Below are 26303 nucleotides of genomic sequence, written 5' to 3'. Positions count from 1 at the left end.
CAGAATTAATTCCAAACCTACACACCAGAAAGAGAACTAGGATGTAGACACCAGAAACTGCAGTGATTATATAAAGGCTCATGCCATAAAGTAAGGAAAAGGAAACCGTAATTTTTTGGAAGAGAGTCTAGGGCAGATCTGCGTCCAGGGCTAGTAAATATCAGTCCATGCGTCACTGCCACTAGCCAAGAATCCCTGAAAAGCACGCACCATTCCAATGAGAAAAATAAAAGTCATTTAGAACACCAAAAGTCCACCAATGCAGCCAACAGTGCACAGTTCAATAGAATATAGTCCAGATGCAAATATTTTGAACACAATGTAAAATACACTGGCACAAACCTTTATGGCAGGAAAGATTAGCACAAGGCCAGAGAATTTATAAAGTATTGTACGCAGGCATCCAAACCAAGCGGATGCACATAAGGATCTGTAGAAATACAGGAATAAATAAATATATATGTATATACTAAGAGTAAGATAAAGGTACCCCAACACAGAGCGCCCCCAACACATTCTCTAAACTAAAAAGGCATAGGTCTGGTTGGGCCAGCATAACAGCACAAGTCCCTCCACACAATGACAAAAGCCCTTAACGAAATAAGATATAAACCCTCAAGGTAAATTTATACAGTGCTATAACTGAAATATATCTATCTCTTTCCATACAATTGAATGAGCCCAAAGAGTGAAGTCCATGCTTACCATTCCACGGCGTTATGGAGAAGAAGCGCTGCTAGGCTGGAAGTCCTAGCTGTAATGGCGCCTATCGCTGTTTAAATATACGCACTCGGCGTCCTCTCATGGTCTACGCGCCTGCACGGGCTAATAGCTAATCAGCGTCCTTCTGTTTATCCTGTGCGTCTCAGCATATATCCGCCGGGACGCACCGTCACACACGCATACACGCAGGCGCAGTCATGCGCCAATGGGGACCCAGCCACACGAATGGGCGGTCACAATGAACGCCATCCAACCTTCCTCCACAACGCAGAAACGCCCATCCGCCTCTCATGCCCCACAGACCTATTGTATGAAGGCGGAAACATAATACAGGTTCACATAAGGCGGAAATGCCATAAGGATCTACTCAAGTAAGGGCGGAAATGGGTTAAAACCTGCGTTAGAGGCGCAGGATACGAAAACACCACATTAATCTATCCATTATAGGCAAAAGTGTCAAGAATCTATTAAAATAGGATGGAAAATAGGCCAAAACCTATGCTAATATTTAAGTTTTGCAAATTAGTCTAAAAGGGTCCGGGGTACATAGTGCAGGAGTTCAAATGTCACCTAAAATATACTGAGGGGGCTATTAAAAGAGGATAAATAACACTTTGATGAAACACCTCTAAACCCCTTAATTCTATAACTCCACTACACCCCAAGTTCAACCCGCATTAGAAACATTGGTGGGCACTATATGCTGGGGTACCAAAGAAGAAATTTACCAAACATCCGGCCAACCAGTCTGTGCAAGTGTAGTCCCACACTAGTGATCCAAATCCCTAAAAAAAGAGAGAAACATGAGCAGAAATGAAAAAAACGAGAAAAAAAGAAAAAAGGAAAACATATATCTAGGTACATATATAAAGGCCGGCAAAGAAATATTCATGGGAGTCTATGGATTAATTATTGATCACTTATTGGGGTCTGTAATCAATGTTTAGGCCAGTAGGATGCTGGCCTAAACATTGATTACAGACCCCAATAAGTGATCAATAATTAATCCATAGACTCCCATGAATATTTCTTTGTCGGCCTTTATATATGTACCTAGATATATGTTTTCCTTTTTTCGTTTTTTCTCGTTTTTTTCATTTCTGCTCATGTTTCTCTCTTTTTTTAGGGATTTGGATCACTAGTGTGGGACTACACTTGCACAGACTGGTTGGCCGGATGTTTGGTAAATTTCTTCTTTGGTACCCCAGCATATAGTGCCCACCAATGTTTCTAATGCGGGTTGAACTTGGGGTGTAGTGGAGTTATAGAATTAAGGGGTTTAGAGGTGTTTCATCAAAGTGTTATTTATCCTCTTTTAATAGCCCCCTCAGTATATTTTAGGTGACATTTGAACTCCTGCACTATGTACCCCGGACCCTTTTAGACTAATTTGCAAAACTTAAATATTAGCATAGGTTTTGGCCTATTTTCCATCCTATTTTAATAGATTCTTGACACTTTTGCCTATAATGGATAGATTAATGTGGTGTTTTCGTATCCTGCGCCTCTAACGCAGGTTTTAACCCATTTCCGCCCTTACTTGAGTAGATCCTTATGGCATTTCCGCCTTATGTGAACCTGTATTATGTTTCCGCCTTCATACAATAGGTCTGTGGGGCATGAGAGGCGGATGGGCGTTTCCGCGTTGTGGAGGAAGGCTGGATGGCGTTCATTGTGACCGCCCATTCGTGTGGCTGGGTCCCCATTGGCGCATGACTGCGCCTGCGTGTATGCGTGTGTGACGGTGCGTCCCGGCGGATATATGCTGAGACGCACAGGATAAACAGGATGACGCTGATTAGCTATTAGCCCGCGCAGGCGCGTAGACCATGAGAGGACGCCGAGTGCGTATATTTAAACAGCGATAGGCGTCATTACAACTAGGACTTCCAGCCTAGCAGCGCTTCTTCTCCATAACGCCGTGGAATGGTAAGCATGGACTTCACTCTTTGGGCTCATTCAATTGTATGGAAAGAGATAGATATATTTCAGTTATAGCACTGTATAAATTTACCTTGAGGGTTTATATCTTATTTCGTTAAGGGCTTTTGTCATTGTGTGGAGGGACTTGTGCTGTTATGCTGGCCCAACCAGACCTATGCCTTTTTAGTTTAAAGAATGTGTTGGGGGAGCTCTGTGTTGGGGTACCTTTATCTTACTCTTAGTATATACATATATATTTATTTATTCCTGTATTCCTACAGATCCTTATGTGCATCCGCTTGGTTTGGATGCCTGCGTACAATACTTTATAAATTCTCTGGCCTTGTGCTAATCTTTCCTGCCATACAGGTTTGTGCCAGTGTATTTTACATTGTGTTCAAAATATTCGCATCTGGACTATATTCTATTGAACTGTGCACTGTTGGCTGCATTGGTGGACTTTTGGTGTTCTAAATGACTTTTATTTTTCTCATTGGAATGGTGCGTGCTTTTCAGGGATTAGTGGCAGTGACGCATGGACTGATATTTACTAGCCCTGGACGCAGATCTGCCCTAGACTCTCTTCCAAAAAATTACGGTTTCCTTTTCCTTACTTTATGGCATGAGCCTTTATATAATCACTGCAGTTTCTGGTGTCTACATCCTAGTTCTCTTTCTGGTGTGTAGGTTTGGAATTAATTCTGTACCAGGTGCATTTCATACCAGTAATCACAATGGTGGAGCTTTTCTTCCTTCCCCTTTTTGCTCTGTCTTGAGCTTATTGTTTTCTGAGTTTTAATATTTGTTTTTATTGTTTGCTTTTTAGAAAACTTGTATTGCGGCCTGATGAAGGGCAAATTTATGATATAAGGAGCCCAAAACGAACATGTGTCGTTGCCTGTAAAATACAAAAATCTCCTTCAAAATTATACCAAGCCAGAATACAATACTTATATATTAGCCTCAATCATTCATGCCCCATGGCATTTGATCTGATTATATGAAGACTAATGATGTGTGTGGAATTGAAAAAGTTTTTAAACATTTTTTGATATTTTGTACTAATAAAGTTTTTCTACAAGAGTTTGTCAAAACCGCACTGTACCGCCTCGTTTTTCTGAACCCAAGTCCTTTGCTATAAACTGTTCAAGTGTCTTTGGGCAAGGTGGATTGCCCTTAAAAGGACTCTGTGTTTTGATCCTTCACTTTTTTAAAAAAGGACGATACCCAATTATACGTATTTAGTTTGTTATGGGGCAAACAGACATTGAGACAATTCTATACTGTAGATGTTTTCATAAATAAGGCATTTTTGGTGGAGATTTACAGATTGTGTGGTGATTGTTGGTGATGGACAACAGGCTGAAAATGTAATCTCCAAACTATTACTGTGTTTACGGTAATGTGTTTTCCTGTAAATATTGCATGTCGATCATCTCAGTCCAAATATACCCCATTATGTCAATGTCATTTTTAAAAGTAAACCAAGAAACGGTCACATTTATTTGCTTGTGTGAAATCTAGAGAATGATGCTTATTTTGGATACTGCTGGCAAGCTGATTGAAGAAATAGTATAAAACTACTGTACTACCAAGTACAATCAGCAGATGGCAGTTCCAAACTAATTTTAGGAAGTACAGTTATAAAATTAAAATGCTGTTGACGCTTGTCATTATAAGATTCATGTGGACAAACTGTAAATATGTAGTGAGTGTAAAGCAGTGTATGTATTTGTGTATGTTCTGTTAGACACCCTCTCAACAGATGCACCTATTGTCTCCACCCCCACCCTTTAGCTTGTAAGCCTCTGGTAGGGCCCTCTCCTTTAGTGTTTCCAGCTTGATTATGCAATCTTACTGACAATCACCCCTTTTTGCGGACTAGAACAATCTCTATTTTGACCTATGACACTGTATTATCAAATCATTTGCATGATCTTGTTTTGTTGTGTGTTTCCTGTATGTCCTACCTTGTATGTTAACCCTTTTATCTATTGTGCAGCGCTGCGTAATATGTTGGCGCTTTATAAATACAATAAATGATAATAATATGTATTCTCAAAATATGTAAACAAGGGTTAATTCATAGAGAAAAAGAACTGCAAAGCTCCAGGGCTCGCAGGGCTTTACTTCCTTGAAGAGGCAGAGCTTTGAGCTGTACCTCTGCTTCTCCGTAATCAATCTCTGCCGATCGCTGCCTCCTCCCTCCCCGTGTTCCTTTCACTGAAGACGGTGGAGATCCGCGGAGATTGATTGCGGAGATGCAGAGCTACAGCTCAAAGCTCTGCCTCTCCAGTGCAGCACGATCTGCGACCTGCAAAGTCGTGGAACTTTGCAGTTCGTTTTCTCTATGAATAAACCCTTGTTTTGCGGCGGGATTGCGATGGTTTAACTTAGGCTATAATGCTGAAGAGGATTATGTCACAAGCCCCCTAGTGGCCGGACCACACAATGCCTTCCAATCGGTTTCAGCACACAGACCATGCAATCTGTGGTCGCAATCGGTGCGCAGAAACCGCTGGGGATTTGGCAGCAGACCGACTAGAAGGTAGCTGGTGAGTTACGGTAATACAAATTACACACTTTTTCAGGGTATAACTGCCACCACTCCTACAGAAGGGAAGGAGTCCTAACTATACTGAGACTAATACCTGTGAATAAAACGGTTAAACACACTCTATTTTAACTAGCTATCAACAATAGTAGCGACTCTGCAGAAGCTAGAGTTCAGTTTTTGCGGCTGAATAGCAGGTGTAGCTGAACAAATAAAATTACTTTTTATAAAGTCTTTATTATAAATGCAATATAAATAATTAATATATACAGAAAATCATTAAAATCAACAATTATGGAGACAATCGTAGTGCAGTATAAAAAAATAAAAAGGGAAGAAAATACTTAAGTTCATGTGGAAATATGTCCTTTCTGGGAAAATGCGTGCAGTTCTTTGTTTCAGTTCAGGAGCCAAAGTTCAGACAAGATGGTCACTGCCCATCCTTAAGGCAGCAGCAGGCTCGCATGAAGATGGAATTGGAGGAATGAAGGAGGAGGCCCTGGCAAACACTTTTGAATAAACCACAATTTTGGGTGTAGTCTCAGGTTCAGCCCAGGGGCTGGACAGGGTGCGGTTAACCTCCTGGGTGGGTTTCTAGTGCCCACCAAATATGACAGTTTTCATATCTCAGCTTACGCTTCCTGCACACACATAACATTCACAGATTCATATTCCTCAGAATATGGCAGTTCATATGACATCAAACGTGGGTGCTTTCGCATGCCCGGTTACAAAGTAGCGGAATACCTCGGGTTCTGGGTATGTCAGTGGCCTCAATTTATTATTAAAATATTCACCAGATCCGGACCAGCAGAATGAGATAACTTTCATACCTCTCATATGAACAATATTCCTTAAACCGGCTAAAAATCATAAACTCCATGTATTTCTAAGCTGTCTACATGGCTCTGGTGAGTCTGAGCCCTTGCTGTGTGGGGAGCTCACCAAATGGTATCCTTTCCACCTGGCAGGCTCACACTTAGCTGTGATCTGCCTGTGACAGGAAATCCTTTGTTCCTTGCTAATTAAACAAAACCTTGGGACAGTCACAGACAAAAAAGTTTCATGAAAGACTTCCTCTAGCAGCTATGAAAGCTAGATTTCCAAAAGAAGACCCCCCCCCCCCCCCCCCCCCCCAGACATAACATCTTGATCTGGCAACGCAACGACAATCGGTTCAGGAAACCGATTGCGATTGCGTTTTCTGGTCTCACGGCTCTTCCGTCACAGATTACATTATAAAAACGTGTAAAAATTGAAACTTTAGAGTCTCTTTAATGCAACTGCAATGCAGCGTTATTGTGCATTACCACTTTTTTGTTGCATTGTGACTTTAAAATTGCATCACAATGCAACGTCCTACTGTGAACCTAGCCTTAAAGTGGACCTGAACTCAGAACTCTTCTCTGCTCTAAAAGATACGTAACAGCATAATAATCTTTAAACAAAAACATTTATGTGTTACAGCTGACACAAATCCTAAATTAAATCAGCTGACATATTGTTAACCTCCTGTGCTTTCAAATGAGCTTTTCTGCCATCTCTGCTGTTGCGGTCATGTGACACAGAGGAGAGATCAAACTTGTGATTAGACACAAATGAGGGGAAATTAAACAGGCTAAACTCTCTAAATACATACAGGGTGCATTTCTCTGTTTTCCTTCTGTCCTGTGCAAGAGTTTAGGTCCACTTTAAGCTTAAAGTACTTAAAACTAATTTGGGTTAAATTGACATAAACTATTGCCCGAATCAATAATGTCATATACTCTTGCATGATAGATTTTGTCATTTTATGATTTGAGAAGAGATGTGGGGTGCAGAACAAAATCCATCTTCTGGCTGGGCATACTCCATACACAATGCAGAATATGGCAACTTGTACATTGTCTACGGCCTCGTTCACACTAGGTACATTTTTGTGCATTTTTCAGAGTGCATTGCGCTGTGCATTCTGTAAGGTATTGATTTTCCTATGTAATTAATGTGCCTGGTTCACATGTATGTGCTGCGCTGAGCTGCGTTACAAAAACGTAGTGTTGCATGCATTTCTGTGCGTTGAGCTGTAAAGTGCACATCAATGCAAGTGAATGGGTGCACTTTTTTAGTGCATACAAGCGCATGCATTTTTTACTCTAAATGAAAAAAAAACACATTTTCATTTGAAAACAAATCTTTATTGACAATTGCTACTGCTACAATAAGCAAAACATGCTTAAAAGGTGCACCGCAACTCACTGAAATGTGTTAGTTTTTGAACGCACCCAATGTGAATGAGGCCTTAAGCCTGATCTGGTATCTTAAAGAGAATCTGTACTCTAATATTCTCACACTAAAAAGCATACCGTTCTATTCCTTATTTTCTCCTGTGCCCCTCTGTGCTGTTTCTGCCACTCTCTGCTGCAATCCTGGCTTGTAATTAACAGTTTTAGGCAGTGTTTACAAACAAACTAACCAGCTTGTAATAGGATCACATATATAGAGTGTGTGAGTCATTCAGAGCCTGCAGGGGGCCTGCAGAGGGTGTGTATCGCTTCTATCCAATGACAAGCAGCCCTGCACATTCCACACATTCAAAGCCTTAGCCCGACAGACACGACAGGGGAAAGATACATTGATTTATTACAGAGACAGTGTAATTAGGAAAGGCTGCAGTAAGCCCCAGCACATTAGAACAGGCATAGGAACTTATAGGATAGAAGAACTAAGGCTGAAAAAATTGTTACAGAGTCTCTTTAAGTATGTCATATTTTTCCCTGTGCAATCCTCTGCACTTGCCTGAAATCTAGAGAATGTTACAATTGTAAAATTGTAAAAAAGGCCATGAAAATGTAAAAAAGGCCATTAATAATGCTTTCCATTTAATTTCTTTAAATAGGTAGAACGTCAAAAATCACCTCTTTTACCTATTTACTTCAGAATCGGGACAGACATCTGGTCCCCTTGTTATTAAAGGGAGCTCACAGATTCCACCAAAAGTCTTCCAGGATCCTAACCCCATGTGCATGTAGTAGTTACCCCTACCTCCCTGACTGTGAGGAGAGGTTGGGTCTCTTGTCTTTGACATGGATGGGAATGCATAGCTCCCAACTGTCCCTCTTTCAGAGGGACAGTCCCTCTTTAGGAACCCCTGTCCCTCTTTTCTACCTTATTTGTCCCTCTTTTAGGACGCCTGTAATTTATCTACTGGTAAATGTGTTTAATTAACACTAAACTGTATTCCCTTATCCTTATTATTATCTGTCATTTTTTCACTTTGCTACTTTTTCCAGTAACTTTAACATTGATTTTCTCAAATACTATAAGGTCCTTTTTAAAAAAAGTTTTCCTCTTGTTCCCACTGCCCTCCTTACCCTGCAAATTTTGTGATTCTATCACGTACAAGGGCTTTGTTATTAACTGCTAAAGTATGCGGCTGTTTGCCTGCCATTTAAGTCTATGGAGCCCACCACGAACAGCCAGTTCGCAAACCAAAAAATTTGATGTTCGCTATGTCACTAATCAGCAGGTGACTAAATTTGGTTATATCAGTTAATTCGGTTAAATCAGTTCAAAATAACATATATGTTTGACATGAAATGCGGCAAAGATTGGGCACCACCCTGGGGGAATAAAGTTAGGCACCACTGGGGGGGTTAGGATTAGGCATCACAAGGGGAGGTCTTAGGGTTAGGCACCACCAACGGGCTTCTTAGGGTTAGTAACCACTGAGGGGGGGGTCTTCGGGTTAGGCACCACCAGGGAGGGTCCTATGGTTAGGCACCACCAGGGGAGGGCTCTGTGTGAGAGTAGGGAGAAGTTAGGTCATAGTAATTACTTTTCTCGGCTATATCACTTTTCTTGGCTATATCACTTTTCTCAGCTATATCATTTTTCTTCGCTATATCCAACGCCGTTTTATAACCAAAAAATTAAAATCTCGGCTATATCCGATGGCCTTTTATAGCCGAAAAAAATCTCGGCTATATCCAGCACCCTTTGTTCCAGGCGCCTTTTTTCAAATGAATGCTATTTAATACCTTATCAATAAATTGACTTTTAAGCCACCAGCAATTAAGACAATACTTAGGAGAAAAAGTGAATTGGATTAGGTCCATTACCTCTAAACAATCATCCATTATTGTTGTTGTAAAAATTGCCTTTTTGTCCCTTAGTTTTGTAGCAGACTAAAACAAGCAATACACAAACAGATTTAAGTTCAGTCTACTTTCTATTATTTAATCAAGTGAACTGAATAAGTGCCAATGACGGGGAAATAATAGAGTGGTATGGGGTGTGTGCTTTATCTATCTGAATTACCGTATTTTTCAGACTGTAAGACGCTCCGGACCATAAGACGCACCTAGGTTTAGAGGCCAAAAATCAGGGGGGAAAAATATATACTAAACCTGGTGGTCTATGGTGCAGGGGAGTCTTAGAGACCTTTTCCCCAAAACTGTCAAAACAGGAAAGCTGAGAACTCTGCAGCTGTTCAGAAGATGGACTCTAGCAGAGTCTAGAACAGAGTTATAGAGGAACTCCAGTGAAAATAATGTAGTAAAAAAAAGTGCTTCATTTTTTACCATAATTATGTATAAATGATTTAGTCAGTGTTTGCTCATTGTAAAATCTTTCCTCTCCCCAATTTACATTCTGACATTTATTACATGGTGACATTTTTACTGTGGGCAGGTTATGTAGCTGCTCCTAGCTGTTTTGGCTGTTAGAGACAGCTGTAAACAGCTAATTCCTGTCTGTGAACATTGTTACATTGTGGCAGTTTGCCCAGAGTACCGTGGTACTCAGAGCTTCTAGTGGGAGGGGTTTCAGCACAAAATCAGTCATACAGCGCCCCCTGATGGTCTGTTTCTCTTTAAGCACAAGCAGGCAACTAAGTGTGTGGCACAGTTGACCCACAATGAACCCAAAGTCCCCATAGCAACCAACAGACACCATCACCTTGTGTAGAAGTCTGTCAGCTTCTTAGGGGCACACTCCTGTGTTTTTGTTCCTGAGTCATGTCATCTTTCTTAAATTTATGCCTGTGGCCGAGTTGCAGGGGGTGTCTGGAGGTGCACCTCTGCTTTATATATGGAGAGGCAGAGTGTATGTGGGGCAGTAGGGTGAGGAAGGGGAAACACTTGGGCTGCTGGAGCCTACTTTAATGCCTGTGTGGGTGGTCTGCTAACCGCAGGATTGAGGGAGCCAATGCTGCGTCCAAACTTCTGTCTGCAATATGTGTTTGGCACGGATCGCCGGTAAACCCTGGGGGACTGTGTGCAGGTTGTCTCCTTTTCTTTTTGGAAGTCACTTGGGGTCCCGGAGCTGCCGGTTAGAGCCGACAAGTGCGGCTGTGCAGAGAGGCTTAGGCAGCGATAGCGCTCTGCAACCTAGCCAAACCGAGCAGATTTTTAAAGGATGCTGCAGAGGCGAAGATGGAGGCTGAGGAGATCAGCATGCGAGGAGAACTGTGAGTGCTGCAAGGAGAAGATTTAGTGGCTTTTAATTGTGTGCCTACTGACATGCCGGGTGAAGGGAAAGAGGTGACCCGCTAATGTAGCAGTGTGCGCTGTAGCAGTGTGCGCTGTAGCGCTAATGTAGCAACTTGTAAGCAGTGGATTGCTATGCACACATGCTGCTACATTTGCCGCTCAGCTCCCTCTGTCCATTCACCCGAAATGTAAGCTTTAAATTAGGCAGTGGATGACAATTAGAACCAGCTGAATCTTCCCATTGCACTGCTCACAGCCCTCCGTGCACGCTGCTACATTAGCGGGTCCCCTCTCTCCCTTCACCCGGCATCAGCAGGCACACGAAAGCCGCTGAATCTTCTCCCTGCAGCCCTCACAGTGCTTTGTGGGGAGTGCATATGTAGAGTATTGTACTACTGTGTAACAAAGTAAACCTGAGACAGATGAAATTAAAGTTTTATACATACCTGGGGCTTCCTCCAGCCCCCTTCAGGCTAATCAGTCCCTCGCTGTCTTCCTCCACCACCTGGATCTTCTGCTGAGTCCAGGTACTTGAGCCAGTCTGGCGTAGTGCGCATGCACAAACTCCACCACCGGGAGCGTACTACACCTGCACAGCACTCTTGCGCAGGTGCAGAATGCTCCTGGCTGTAGGAGCGGCACGTGGCTGGACTGCGCTGACTGGCTGAAGTACCAGGACTCATAGCAGAAGATCCAGGTGGTGGAGGAGGACAGCGAGGGACTGATTGGCCTGAAGGGGACTGGAGGAAGCCCCAGGTATGTATAAAACTTTTCTTTTCATCCGTCTCAGGTACTCTTTAATTCGTAGTCACCAAACCAAATTTTAACAATATATTAAATGGTTTGATTTCATGAGCAAAGAGAGTGCATACATTTGCATAAATCAGCATCAACGCAGAATGATTTCCATCTCATTGACCATCTCTATTAGTGACACAGCTACACATCAGGCTTTATTCTTACAGCGTAGATGTTATTTAGTATATATAAGAGATTCCTGTGTACACATCATACATACTGTACAGTCACAATCAGATATGTATATCTGCCTATATGTATATCTGACTTTAAAAATACGGGGACTGCGTTATTTAAGCAACACAAGTAACTAATATTGGTTGGTTTATTTCATTTTTGTGGACTAAGCACAGCTATTACCAGTGGCGTAGCAATAGGGGTTGCAGAGGTAGCAACCGCATCCGGGCCCTTGGGCCAGAGGGGCCATGGGGCCCATCCTAAACCAAAGTATAAGCTCTTTATTAGTCCTGTGCTGGTAATAATCACTTCTATAGATGCTTTGAATAGTAGTAATCATTAACAAACTGTTCCCCATCCCCTTCTTGCACATCTAATAGAGTAGATGACCTTGGCAGGTTTTGTTGCGCCGTATCAGTTGTTACATATAGAGTGCTTGGGGGGCCCAATGTAAAAAACTCGCACCGGGGCCCATAGCTCCATAGTTACGCCACAATGATGCCTATTATCTGAGAAATAGAACATTTTATCATATTTTCTATTTTAATTACAGTTTAAATTCATTAGGAGTTGGAGTCGGTGCATTTTTTCCCGACTCCGACTCCAGGCACCCAAAATTACTCCGACTCCACGACTCCGACTCCACAGCCCTGCTGCTGTTTTTGCTTACCCCCCTGGAGCCTGCGCCGGTGCAACCTCTCCATAGCCTCCAGGGGCCGCTATGGCGGCGATCGGAACTGCGCATGACGTCATGACGTCGATGAAGTCAGACGTCATGTCTGATCGTCTCCATAGCAATGCCTGAAGCTATGGCAGAAGTCTCAGCCATCTCGAGATCTCGCCCGGTAAATATCCCGGCGGCGAGGGGAGGGGGGGGCACAGTGACGGGGGACTTGGGGGAGAGTGTAGCTAGCCTAGTGCTAGCTACACTAAAAATTAACCTTTTTTTTTTTTTAAAAAAGCCACCCGCGGCCGCATGGCCACAATAATTGTAACGCCAGGGTGGTTAATCCCTTCACAAGTTGAGGTTGTTTTTACCCTATGAACCTGAGCAGTTTTGGTGGTATTTTATTATTGCATATGTGATGCTACATACATGCAAAAAATAAGAGACCGGTGTGTGACATTTTCAGTTTCTTAGATTTTATGTTTCATAGGTGCAAGTATTGAACTGAACAGTCTAAGGCTTCAATTCATTAAGCATTACGGCATTTGAAAAGAGCTGATTTTTTTTCGGAGCATTTTGTAAAATGTCAATTTTTCAAGACCGTTACCGCATGGCAAGCTGAAATTACTGAGCAGTGAGCTAAATTATCGACTTGTGCGGTAATTACCTCAATGCATGTCAGCAAATGTCAATTCATCAAAATTACAGCATGTGATAAAGCTCGAGTATATATGGTATTTGCGATCACAGCTTTCATACATTTTGGCATGCTCTTCACATTGCTGTTGGGTAACTTCACGCTACTCTTTCTACAAAAAAAATCAAACAGCTAATCTTTGCTTGATGGTTTGTGACCATCTATCTTCTTGCCATTCTATGACCTTCAAACACAATGGCACACTGAGGGGAAGTGCATGGAAATGCATATTTCTTGTTACTAGCTGAAAACGTTTCCAGTCCCAAGTTACCTTTTTAAATTGTCAAATGCATCCATCCTAGCTATTGTACCTATGCTCTAGCTTGAACAATTTTGGATTGCAGTATGTGGTTCATCTCTATGATGCTCTTTGCAATCTTTTGCACCAGTATATATTTGATTTCTGTCTTGGAACGGACTTCTTTGTACTGAATCTTTTGAGAAAGAAGTCACTGAGGATGTGCTGACAGGAGGTGACAGAAAAACCCTTTTCATCCTAAAATATATTTTTGAAATATGTCTTTTAACGCATTTTATTTGTTAAGCAATGTAAATTAATCTTAAAAGCAGACAGCATTGTAAATTCATGTTAAACCCATAAAGGGTAAAGTCAGTCATTGCCTGACAGAATATTATGACCTTAATAACATATCCACCAGGAGCTAGAAACATATTGCACTGTATTCTTATTTCCACTCTGCAGTCCTTAGTCTCAAGTCTCCGATCTTTGATTAAATTAATGCTATCTAGCTTTCTGTTCTGGTGACACATTATCATGTTGAACCGGATGTGCTTTGCTCCTACACATGTTGAATGTCATCCTCTGTCTCTGAGATAATGATGACTCCACCGTATGCATTGAACAGCAACGGAAATTGCTGGATGTTAGATATTAATCTGCGCTAGACCAGTCTGCATGGAAATGTTTTCTTTCCTTCTAAAATTGGAAACGGAATCTAATTAGTACAGCTGTGTGTAAACTAATAGTCAGTACCACCTACTAATGAGCAGACTACATAGTACATTCTGGTGTTTTGGAACCATCTATAATCTTCCGATAAGCGCAAAATTAATTCTGTCTTTTGAACTAAATAATTATTCTGTACAAGTTAAGGAAGCCTCTGAACATCTCTGATTTTCTAAACATTTTATAAGCATTTTATAACATATCAGCACTGCGTAATACGTTGCCGCTTTATACAATAAATAAATAAATAAATAAATAAATAAGCACTTAAAGGGTATTTGAACTGACATGTGACATGGGGTTATATTCCCTAAAGTGCAGCAATGAGAATAATGTGCGTGGGATCTTAGGCATGATGGGTAGAGTCTAAATCAATACATTACATGCAATGAATTATGCTCTACTCATTCTGCGTTAAGGTGAACATTAACTATACAATATGTTCCTCAGATGCGATTAATTATCAGATTTGCAGGATCGTAATCCATTAAAGGTAATTATTGATTCCTCCCATAAAATAGTACGGTACTTCTCTTCAAGTACAATCATAAAATCCAACATTGACAAAATTCTGTATTCCAATCGATCATAGAATCGTTTCACATATATTTTCTCCACACACTGCATGGTGCACTGCACAATCCGATCATAAAAATCTGTCTGAATCATAGCATTTTAGGAGATTATTGTACCGTTAATGGGTACTTTAAGACTACGCAGATTATTCTACTTACCACAGATTAATGAATATACCCCATGATCAGATAAACAATCACTGTAAGGATTATGAATTCAGGTATGTAAATGACACTTTCTTGAGTTGGACCGTATTGCAACTCTCACTGATAAGTTAATTACAAACCATAAATCTGTTGCATGGCAGAGAAACATTTTAGGGAATAGATAAAAGGTCAATAGATGGAAGTTGGAAACATTAAAAAAAACTGTGTCATTCAGCTGAGACAGTTAACACTTTAAACTTACATTTTTATATTTTAAATATAAAATAAGACTGTGGTATTCTAGAAAAATCCTATATATGAGTTGGACTATACATACAATTATTTATCACTTCAGTTTATTTTTTTGCTCAAGTTTGCTCTAAACCTCAGTTATGATATCTCATATACTCTACGTAAGTGGAGCTAATTAACAAAACCTTAATAGACCCAATCACAGCCAAACATTATTCTTGCCCCTGTCCTTGGAGACCTGTACCCCAATGAAATAATTTAAGACCCCAGCTTACTATCAGTGTGAAGAGATTTTGACAAACAGGTTGAAAGATTTACATTTCCTGTTTACCAGGCTGCTAGGATTACAGTAGGCACATTTCTGGTGCAGCCATCATTTGTCGTATGATTAAAACTCTAAAGCTCATGTTTCACACATAGTCAGGTATGGAGCCTATTTATAAAAGGCAGGTAAATGCGTAAAGGCATGCTGTACATTTTACCAGCAAAATTGTTGCTATATTCTTTAAAGAGAATCTGTATTGAAAAAATCATATATAAATAAGCATACCATCCTGTTTGGCGTCCTCTCCTAGCCACCTCTGTGACATTTTCGCCGCTGCCCGCTGTGATCCTGGCGATAAGAAAACAGTTTCATAAACTGCATTTGTAAACAATTAAAATGGCCACCAAACAGGAAGTACGTCAGAGGAGCCTGCTTGTAGTGGTGTGTTTATTATTCACAGACAGCTTTCAGTGTGTCTGTGAGGCTGTGAGACTGAGGGAGCTGTCACACGCTGAAAACGTTGAGAAAAGCAGAGCTCAGAAACGAGTGCAGAGCCCAGGCATGTGACTCAGAAGACCAGATGTGATTACTAAGGAGTCGGATTCCAGGATTCTTGACATGCTTGAGCAGCACAGAGCCACGGGAGACAGAAGGTCTGTTAAGCTCTGCTTTTCTCACAGTTTACAGCTCCCTCAGACACACAGACACATTGAGACTGAGAGCAGACAAGCTGTCTGTGAAGAATAAACACAGCACACAGCAGTGAGCCTAGAGGGGGCGAGGAGCGGGCGTGCATAACTTGTATTCATTACAACAGAGGCAGCCCCTTCCTCTCTTGCTCGACAAAGCTTGACAAAGGAAATTAGAGTAGATATATTTCAGAGACAGTGCAACTAGAAAAGGCTGCAGTAATCCAGACCACATTAGAACAGGAATGGGAACCTATAGGATAGCTGACAATTTTGTTAAAGAGTCTCTTTAAGTAACCAGCCAGTGCAAAGCCACCCATCAATTTTTTCACTTTCCACCTTATTCTTGGAATAGCTTAACCATCTTTAATGGGCATTAAAGGAGCTTGAGCAGGATTGATTACAGACTGCTTCTTTCCACAGGACTGACCTTCATAGACATAGTCCAGGTACTAGGGATGGTCATTGAAATGATAAGAATTCTGAGTTCATGCAGATTTATGCTAATTTAATTGTAAATCTAACCAGCTTAAAATGGACCAATAAAATGAAGCTGCTGCAACATTTGATTGGTTCATTTTCAAGCTGCATAAATTTGCACAACAATTATTATAAAATGTGCAACTACGGTACTTGTAATTATTTGCATCTCATTGGTAACTTGAAGCTGAGGCTAAATCTATGTACGCAAACTATTGTAAATCCAATGTGTGCACAGCAACCAGCCGATGTCTCGTGAAAATCCAGCATGCCAGATCTTAAGCTATCCCTGCTGCCCAAGTGACACTGCCCCCTCCCCCCATACATTGTTCTCTCCACTCATCCCGTCAACAGGAAGCCAATTTTTTTTACAGCTTTTGTTGTCCCTGCAGTGCCTGCAGGCTAGTGGCACATCTGTACAGCATCTTCCTGGCAACAAGGATTGAATATGTGTGTAATGCTTTTTTGCTTCTCCCAGTATACCATCCTTGCAAGTAGATCATGCATTCATACATGTGTGGACACTAGAGAGCTGATACACTGTAATTATACTGTAGTCACTAAATACCGTTTATTCTTTACATTCATTCTTACATTATCTAATGCTTAGTTTCTCAACATGTGATACATGTAACCCAGGGGGGGGGGGGGGGTACTCCTGATAGGTTTACAGAAACCTTTAACTTAAAACATTTCATTATGAATAATAAATTCTGAGTCTAAGAAAATGAAATCATATATAAACAAAACCAAATGGGATTTTTTTAATAATTCAAAGCAATCCAGAATGCTTGGAAATCTTTTATACACCATTAGGTTGTACTGCTAATAAACATATGTATGTCAAGAGGTACTTGAGATGTTTTTTTTCTACACCGGGGGTACTTAGCAAGCAGAGGCTTTCACAGTGAGGTGCGCACCAGAATGGTGTAATGAAACATTGCTCTATTGGACTATAAGGCTTCACCATATGGTCAGTCAGGAAATAATTTTGTAAACCAGGAACATAAAACAGATGGCAGGGACATGACTAGAGAAAGGTGTAGCTAAAAGAGCTGACAGTGCATCACGCCTGCTTACAAAAACAAATCCAGTCCTGTTGGCAGAGTTCTAAAAGGACATTAATGGGAACTAATCTGCAACATGCACAGAAATATGAAGTATACATAGAATTAATTAACAAGAACAGTTTTTTGCAAAACTACTTTTGCAAACAAGTAAGACAAACAGAACACATCATGCTGAGCCCTATCAATTAAAAGTGTATTGTTCTATTGGTATTTTTTTTTTAATTAATCTGTAGGTGGTTTTGTATGAAAGTCTCTTTTCCTTTTTTTATTAGCAGAACATGTTGCTAGGCAACTTTGGCCACCATACGAAGGGAAAATTAGACTACACTTGACATCTCCACACTGCAGTTATAGCGTCTGGTTTTATAAACTTTGCCAGAAATAACATGGGCTTTAAAGCTATGAGGCTTGATATCATCTGATTTTACAGTGAGGTATACTAAAAGGATTAGGTGCATAGATGGCTGTTTTACTGTTGTATTATGTAATGTCTTATTTTTGTCGTAGGGATTGTATTATGTCTGACAATATGCACTTTACTAGAGCAGTTAGAAATAATAATGGATTGTTAAATGTAACTGCTAAAGAAACATTGCAATCATTTTCCACACTTGAAAAACATAATGCTTACCTAACTTTAGTATTTTATGAGCCACAGACCTGTAATATGCACAGAATTATGTCAGTACACCTGATTTTCATACTTATGTTGGTTCTGTCACTTATAACGTACTAAAATGAGGGGGGTTAGCATAACTGCAAGGATTTCAGCATGGAGTAAGTTCCTATCTCCTGTGGATAAAGTATTTGGTGCCTGCATGGTTTTCTTTATAAATTGTGTGCTTTGTCGCTCAATAATTGTTGTATTTTTTGTGGCAGAAGGAAGACCGACTTGCTCTTCGAGATTTGAAGGGTTGGATTGAGCAGTTTGAACGAGACATTACCCGAGCTCAAACACTAGAAAGCAGTTTACAGGAAAGATACCAGGTATTTTCATCTATCATCATAAGCAAAATCATTGATACATAATATGCCGCCAAACAGAGCTTCATTTCATGAGCTGTTATGAATAAGGTACAGAACAACTTTAACCGCATTCCACCTTTTTATTGTATCATTTCCAAATTGATTTATACTGCATATCAAAAGCGATTACACAGCAGCAAACCAGCATGACGTTTCGGGCTACATGACCTTGATTTTCTATTGATTTGATTTAGTTGCATTTTTTGTAATCATTTTGTTCCTCTTCTAATGCTGGGTTTTTTTTTCGCTCATACAGACCTTCAAACAATACAGAGTTCAATATGAGATCAAAAGGAAACAAGTTGAAAGTGTCATTAAGCCATTGGGTAAAGATGGGAAACTATCTCTTGATCAAACAATGGTGAAGCAAGCATGGGAGAAAGTTTCAGCCAGGGTATGTTCAACTGAAAACATTTTACGTGTGTTTTTTTGGGTTGCATTCCATTGTCTGTTGTGTTTTATACTTTATGTCCAAACATAAGTTGTAAAAAATAAATCATTAAATTGTGATACTGTGAAAAGAATTGTGTTAGACCTGTGTTTGCCAACATTATTGCAGCATGTGCCCCTTTATTAATGACTGTGCCGGCCAAGTACCCCCTGTACCAAAAACGAATGAAGCGCTGATCCACCTTTTGCGCAATTTTCAATTTTCGATTTTACTTGATTAGCCGCACCCAGGCTATGCATATACATAGGTTAGGATTTAGTTAGTGTTAGGCCCCTCCCATGGAGGATCGACTTCTTCGCAGTGGGAGGGACGAGTACTTAATAGGTTGCATGCAAGCTGTTACAGGAAACCAACATCCTCCAGTGGTAGACAGGTCATGTGTATGCTCGGTGTGTATTATATCCCACAAGTGGGGCTTGCACTCTTTTGCAGGTAGGCACTTGCCTGTTTTTAAGTAGCGCTGTTCATTTCCTTGCTACGTACCAAAGAAATTTCCATTAGTGCACAATGTTTGTGGCACAAATTTTCCCGATTGCAATCTCCTGCCTGCTACATTTTTCAGGTACTTGAGCTCCTATATAAAGTATAGGAGCGCAGGAAGATCACATAGCAATAGTGCCAATGTGAGATTTTTCCAAGATCCAGCACGTCAAATTATTTTCCTGCCCCTCTTTTTTCTCCGATTGCTACAAACTGCAGTAATGAAAAAAAAAATGTGATTGCAATCATGTTTCTTAGTGGAAAAGGGCCTTAAGGAACCTTACTTATACCCTGCCACATTTTATTGGTGCTATAATGTTAATGGCTACCACAATATGTTCACTTCATAGTGGTAATTAATAAATCTGATCCATGTTTTTACCTCATTCACAACATGACTGCCCATCAGAAGCTGTGCCAATGTATACTTTGCACTGGGGCCCAGGGTTCTACGCCTATATCACATCTGAACATCTATAGCAGTATGTAAAAATACATATGCATACAGGCAGTATGATTGTCTTTTGTAATCCTCACAATGAAACAACAAAGACCAGCTGAATGTCTATGTGGTTACAATTATTTGTCACTGACTAGTTTATTCCTTACTTAGTATATACTTTTTTGTTGTATTTTACAGATAATGTTAAGAGTTGTAATTTCTGATATCAGTAGAGATGTGTGGGAAATACTGTTACTGTTCAAAGCCATACTACCAAATTAAAGCCACTAGCTGTCTAGCAATTGGCTGGCAGCTAATAAATGATCTGCAGCTAGTGGCTATCATTTGCTAGAACTTCAAGAATAGGACGGGGGCAGAGGGCAGCATTGACTACCTAAGCTTCACTAAAGTGTAGATTTTATGAGGTGGGCTTGCATAATGACCAGAAACATGTTAATGTGGTTTTATTTGCAGATTCTAGATTGGCACGTCCAGCTTGATAAGTCCCTTCCTGCTCCATTGGGTACCATTGGCTCTTGGTTATACAGAGCAGAGGTTGCACTCAGGGAAGAAATTATTATTCAGCAATCTCATGAAGAAACAGCAAATCTCATACACAGGAAACTAGAACAACACAAGGTAAACAAGTATTACCTGACTGTAAGGTCAAATACAGTACATAAGGCAGAAGTGTATTTATGTTGCTTGCACATTGATATGTGTATAAATGCTAAAACACGTCTGGTGGCAAGATGGAAATTGTAGGGAGTGAAACTTTTTCTCTTGGGCCTTAGAGGCTTGTTTGGTACTTGTGTATCTCTGCACCTTTGTATGTCTTGCAGTTAAATATCACTTCATTTGCATTTTTGATAGACTTATGATTTGCAATTCAATAGGGTTTGGGTATAGCCAGCCATTGATTTCAAATGCAGGACAAAAGGACAGATGCATAAAAAAAAAGAAAAAAAAGAAATCAGAATGCAAGAAGAACGTGCACCTAAAAACTGATGTAAATTATTCCATAAGATCCCATTCAAGAATCACACTTTTCAATGAAGAGCCATCTAAAGTGCTTGAAAGACACAACTTAAATGTAACAATGAGCTCAAAATTATCTAAACATGTAAATCTTTGTGCATTAAAAAGGAAGAAAAAAAACCTGGCAATATAAAAATCACTGGCCAGAAAAATTAGGTGGAAGTTGGTCTTATCAGATGCAAGACATAAACATCCATGTACAAAAGCTCTAAACTCTGCCCATAGCCAGGAGATGACTGTGGTCTGAATCAGTTATCTTTGCCTGTGTCATGCATTATTGTCACGTGTAGGCATACAGCTGTTGCCTTTCAGAGGAATGGATCATGTGAGCCTGTTTGAAAATGTCTGAGAGAAAAGAGTTTCCTGAGATAAATACTACTGGAAGAATTTGCTGCTTGTTCTGTAGGTATAATGTTCAATTATGTAAGATGGAGACAGACTTTAAAGAGACTCCGTAACAAAAATTACATCCTGTTTTTTATCATCCAACAAGTTCCAAAAGCTATTCTAATGTGTTCTGGCTTACTGCAGCATGTTCTACTATCACCATCTCTGTAATAAATCAACTTATCTCTCTCTTGTCAGACTTGTCAGCCTGTGTCTGGAAGGCTGCCAAGTTCTTCAGTGTTGTGGTTCTGTGATGCATCTCCCCCCTCCAGGCCCCTCTCCGCACACTGCCTGTGTATTATTTAGATTAGGGTAGCTTCTCTCTTATCTTTTACACGCTGGATAAATCCTCCTCTGAGCTGGCTGGGCTTTCACATACTGAGGAATTACATACAGGCAGAGCTGTCTGCACTCTGCAGGAAGAAACAGCCTGACACTTCAGTGGAAGATAGCTGCAGGGGGAAAGAAACACACAAAAGATCTCTTGAGATTCAAAAGGAAGGGTGTATACAGCCTGCTTGTGTATGAATGTATTTATACTGTACATCAACCTACTTCCTGTTTTGGTGGCCATTTTGTTTGTTTATAAACAAACTTTTTAAAACTGTTTTAACCACTTTTAATGCGTCGAGGAGCGGCGAAATTGTGACAGAGGGTAATAGGAGATGTCCCCTAACGCACTGGTATGTTTACTTTTGTGCAATACAGATTCTCTTTAAAGTAAACCTGAGACAAATCGATCAAAATGATTTTTACTTACCTAGGGCTTTTTCCAGCTCCCTGTAGTCCGTCTGCTCTCTTGATGTCCTTCCCGTGCCCTCCACTGTGCCGCCGTGAAGTTTACAATCCTGCTGGGTTGCTGCTCCTGGGTACGGGGGCACAATCAGGTGGTACTGGCAGCCAGGACTGCGCATGCGCAGTAGTTTTTGACTAAGCCAAGTCATAGACTTTATAGGGCTGACAGCGGCACAACGAAAGGGATCGGGGGAACATTGAGGGAGCAGACGTACTACAGTGGACTGGAGGAAGCCCACGGTAAGTCTAAATCCTTTTGAACCATTCTTCTCAGGTACACTTTAAAGGGCTTCATAGGTTAGACTTGGGATCTTGAATTGTATCCTTTTGTGACAGGCAGCAAGTGAAGGGACTGACAGAGAGGGGCAGGATTATAGAAGTGATGGCTGAGTTACCTAATGGAATGCATTATGAACGGGGGCGGTCAGTTAACAGGTAGACCACAAAAAAGAGTGCTGCACTAAGTCGGGAAATGCATAAAAAGTTTTGACTTGTTCTGCGTGAGGAAGAGGGAATGTTTTTATAGACGGGAATTACAGAAAGTGGTAAGTGAAACTATATGAGATTTGAAGGAGTACAGATGTCAAATATTACACCTAGTCAGCCTGAGGGTCAAGAGCTATTCAGGTGTTATTAACATTGATTGTTATAACTGGCAGGGCAATTGAATGTCATGGGGGAAAAAATACAATTTCTGTTTTTTATCCATATTAAGTTTCAGGAATTGTATTAATAAAATTATCACCCTAGTTACTGTAAAGTTAAAATTCTACCATGCAAGGAAGATATCATATATAAGTATGATCCTGAAATACTACCTTTTTGGCCTAAGTTTATCTAAAGGGATCTGAGTACAGTCTGCTTAGAATATACAGGAATTTTATTAATAAAATTATCACCCTAGTTACTGTATATAAGTTATTGCAACTGATCTTCGAATACTGATTTCCTTTGCTTATAATATGATTTTAAATATTGCTGAAAGCATCTTGCTATTAACATGATCGGGTATGTAAAAAAGAATTGCTCAGAGAGATGGGGTCCCTTAGATGTTATGATGAGGAGAGGCACACCACTTTGTGAAACATTGTGCTGGAAAATAATGGTATTATACACAGTAGATTGTATTATTACAATTCAGACATGCTGGAGAAATGTTTCTATATCCAAGGGACAAGGGCAAAAGTCAGTATTGGATGGCTCTGATATTAGGCCTTTAGGTGGCGCTGCAATATAAATGGACATCACTTTGTAGAGAAATCAGTGATTGAGATCAGGGACACATCTGAAGACCATTGTCTGTAAACATATTTTGGCATTCACAAATTTAAAGGGACTCCGAGCAGTGCAGAAACTATGGAAAGATGCATATCATTTTAAAGCTCTCTTTCTCCTCTTTCCAATGATATATAAACCACCGCCCTACGCCTTTTAGTTTTCGCTATTTTTGCGATTGAAATTGCCGCGGCCACGATTTCAATCGCGTAAATAAAGAAAACTAAAAGGCGTAGAGCGACGATTTAGGTGTCGCCAGAAAGAGGAGAAAGAGAGCTTTAAAATGATATCCATCTTTCCATAGTTACTTGTATTACACAGGACGACACTTTCCCCAGTGTCAGCAGCTCCATACAGCAGAAAAAGTCGGCCTGTGTAATACAATGTAACTATGGAAAGATGGATATCATTGTAAAGCTCTCTTTCTCCTCTTTCTGGCGACACCTAAATCGTTGCCCTACGCCTTTTAGTTTTCTTTATTTTCGCGATTGAAATCGCGGCCGCGGCAATTTCAATCACGAAAATAGCGAAAACTAAAAGGCTTAGGGCAGCGGTTTATATATCATCGGAAAGAGGAGAAAGAGAGCTTTAAAATGATATGCATCTTTCCATAGTTTCTGCACTGCTCGGAGTCCCTTTAAGTTAAAATTATGCCATGGAAGGAAGATATAATATACACAGTAAGTATGATTCGGAAATACTACCTTTTTGGCCTAAGCTTATCTAAAGGGATCTGAGTACAGTCTGCTTAGAATATACAAAATGAAGCTCCCCTAAGGGAGGTAAATGGTGGAGGCTCTTGGGGGGCTGCTCTCTAGGCCCTCATGTGTATACACTCCACCATGTTCAGCATCCCTGCCACAGATGCTGCAGTTTCAAGTGCCTGTGGCTGTAGAATGCATGCCAGGAGATGAAGTGATTCATCGTACATAATACACAGGAAAGAACCACCAAAGTTAATAAATGCTTTCCACCCCCAGGCCCCCACACCATTTACTTCCGTTATGGGGAGATTTGTTTTAGAAAAGAATGCACAATCCTAGTCAATGCTGGTATACTGACTGGGAATCGATTGAAAGAGTCTCCTAGTTTTAATTTTAATAGGTTTTTGTTTTATTCAGTGTTTTGTTGAAACAAACCTCTCAGCACAATTGAGCAGAACAATTTGATATATTCCCCTAAAACATTGTGCTCATATAATGCTATATATGATTAAGGGAATATGTTGTTTAACCACACAAACCGCATTAAACTCTTTTCACATTTCCACTTTGCACTGGCTCCCTTTTACTGTCTGCTATCATACACCTCACTTACATGTGCTCTGCTAGTGGTGTTCCTACATCTCCCTGTTGTCTCTCTTTTTTCTGTTTAGGTGTCTTTTCCCTACTGGTTTCTGAGTCATATGTGTGAGAGAACACACAACTCAAAACTTTGCTAAACTCTGATGGCACATTACATTACACTGCAGTGGCAAAAGATTCCAAAACAACAGTAAAGATAGCCATATCAACTTGGCGGCCAATTGACCATCGGATTCAATAATTATTATTGAATTGGATGAAAATCTGTGCCCCCACAAGCTTAAAGAGACACTTATGCCCAGGGGAAAAAAAATCAGTTTGACTCACCTGGGGCTTCTAACAGCCGCCTGCAGCTGTCCCGTGCCCTCGCAGTCACGATTGGATCCTCCTGTCCCCCACCGCCAGTTACTTTCACTTCGCCTGACTGGCCTGGCCAAGCGTAGCCTTCTACGCATTCCCATCCGCAATATCATCGTGCACCTGCGCAGGGCACTATTGCGGACGGAACATGTAGAAGGAGACGCATGGCCAGGCCTGCGCGGGCGCAGTAAGCCTGTCAGCCGAAAATGAAAGTAGCTGGCGGCGGGGGACAGGAGGATCCGATCGTGACTGTGAAGGGAACGGGACAGCTGCAGGGGGCTGGTAGAAGCCCCAGGTGAGTATAACTTATTTTTTTTCTAGGCTTAAGGACCACTTTAAGCATGCCCGCTCGACAATTTGACTGATTTTGGGCCGAAATTGGTCAAATATATTGATCGCACGTGCTGGGAAATCTCGGGCTGACATGATAATGGAGTACGATAATTGCAAATGACAAGCATGATGGAAACTCCAAGCTGCTGGTGCCCGTGCATTTATACTTTACCTGTCACGCTGTCCCCGAGTGTCGGCACTGTATTTCTGAGTTTGGACCCCACGTGACTTCCAGCATATAGCACATGGGGCACAGGTGTGATAATGCCGACAGCCACATGGGATGCCAATGACACCCATTGGCAGCATGATAGGTAAAGTATAATTGCACAGGCACAAGGGGGGGGGGGGGGGGGGCACATAAAACATTTTTTGGGGGGAAGGGCGAGACACCATCATGATGCCAAATGCCAAAACATTTCATGCTAAAATTAATCAGGAATCAGCCGGGATCAGGACATTAAAGAGAACCCGAGGTGGGATTTAATAATAGTTAGTAGGGCACAGAGGCTGGTTTTGCATACAATCACCAGCCTCTGTTGCCGTATAGTGTGCACCCAGCCCCCCCCCCCCCCTGCTCTCTGCTGTCCCCTGTAGTAAAAACCGCCGTGCTAGCGACATGCACCTTGTCACTTGCACACTGTTCACCTTTGTGGTGACATTCAGCCCCGCTTCCCTACCTCCTTTATATTGCCCTGCTTCTCGCACGCATCCCTTCCCTCCCGCTGATTGGAGGGAAGGGACGCAGCGGGGAGCGCCGATATAGAGGAGGCAGGGGAGCGGCGCTGAATGGCACCACAAAGGTGAACAGCGTGCTAGTGACAAGGTGCATGCCGCTAGCACGGCGTTTTTATTACGGGGGACAGCAGAGCGCAGGGGGGGCCTGGGGGAACACTATACGGCAACAGAGGCTGGTGATAGTAGGCACAACCAGCCTCTGTGCCCTACTAACTATTATTA

At 41.1% G+C, this 26303-nt stretch overlaps 1 protein-coding gene across 11 annotated transcripts in view; it reads left to right on the top strand.

The window, feature by feature from the left end:
* The window catches only part of SYNE1 (spectrin repeat containing nuclear envelope protein 1), a 707535-nt gene that overhangs the window by 192150 nt on the left and 489082 nt on the right, over nt 1-26303 (top strand). For all 11 annotated transcript variants that reach the window (XM_068232018.1, XM_068232025.1, XM_068232014.1 and 8 more), the window contains 3 exons: nt 18332-18439; nt 18735-18872; nt 20326-20490. In XM_068232018.1, the coding sequence (XP_068088119.1) occupies nt 18332-18439; nt 18735-18872; nt 20326-20490 (411 nt within the window). The remainder of the gene's footprint in view (nt 1-18331; nt 18440-18734; nt 18873-20325; nt 20491-26303) is intronic.

Source organism: Hyperolius riggenbachi, chromosome 4 (genome assembly GCF_040937935.1).
Source record: "Hyperolius riggenbachi isolate aHypRig1 chromosome 4, aHypRig1.pri, whole genome shotgun sequence".
Taxonomy (NCBI): Eukaryota; Metazoa; Chordata; class Amphibia; order Anura; family Hyperoliidae; genus Hyperolius; species Hyperolius riggenbachi.
This window is presented reverse-complemented; position numbering and strand designations above follow the sequence as displayed.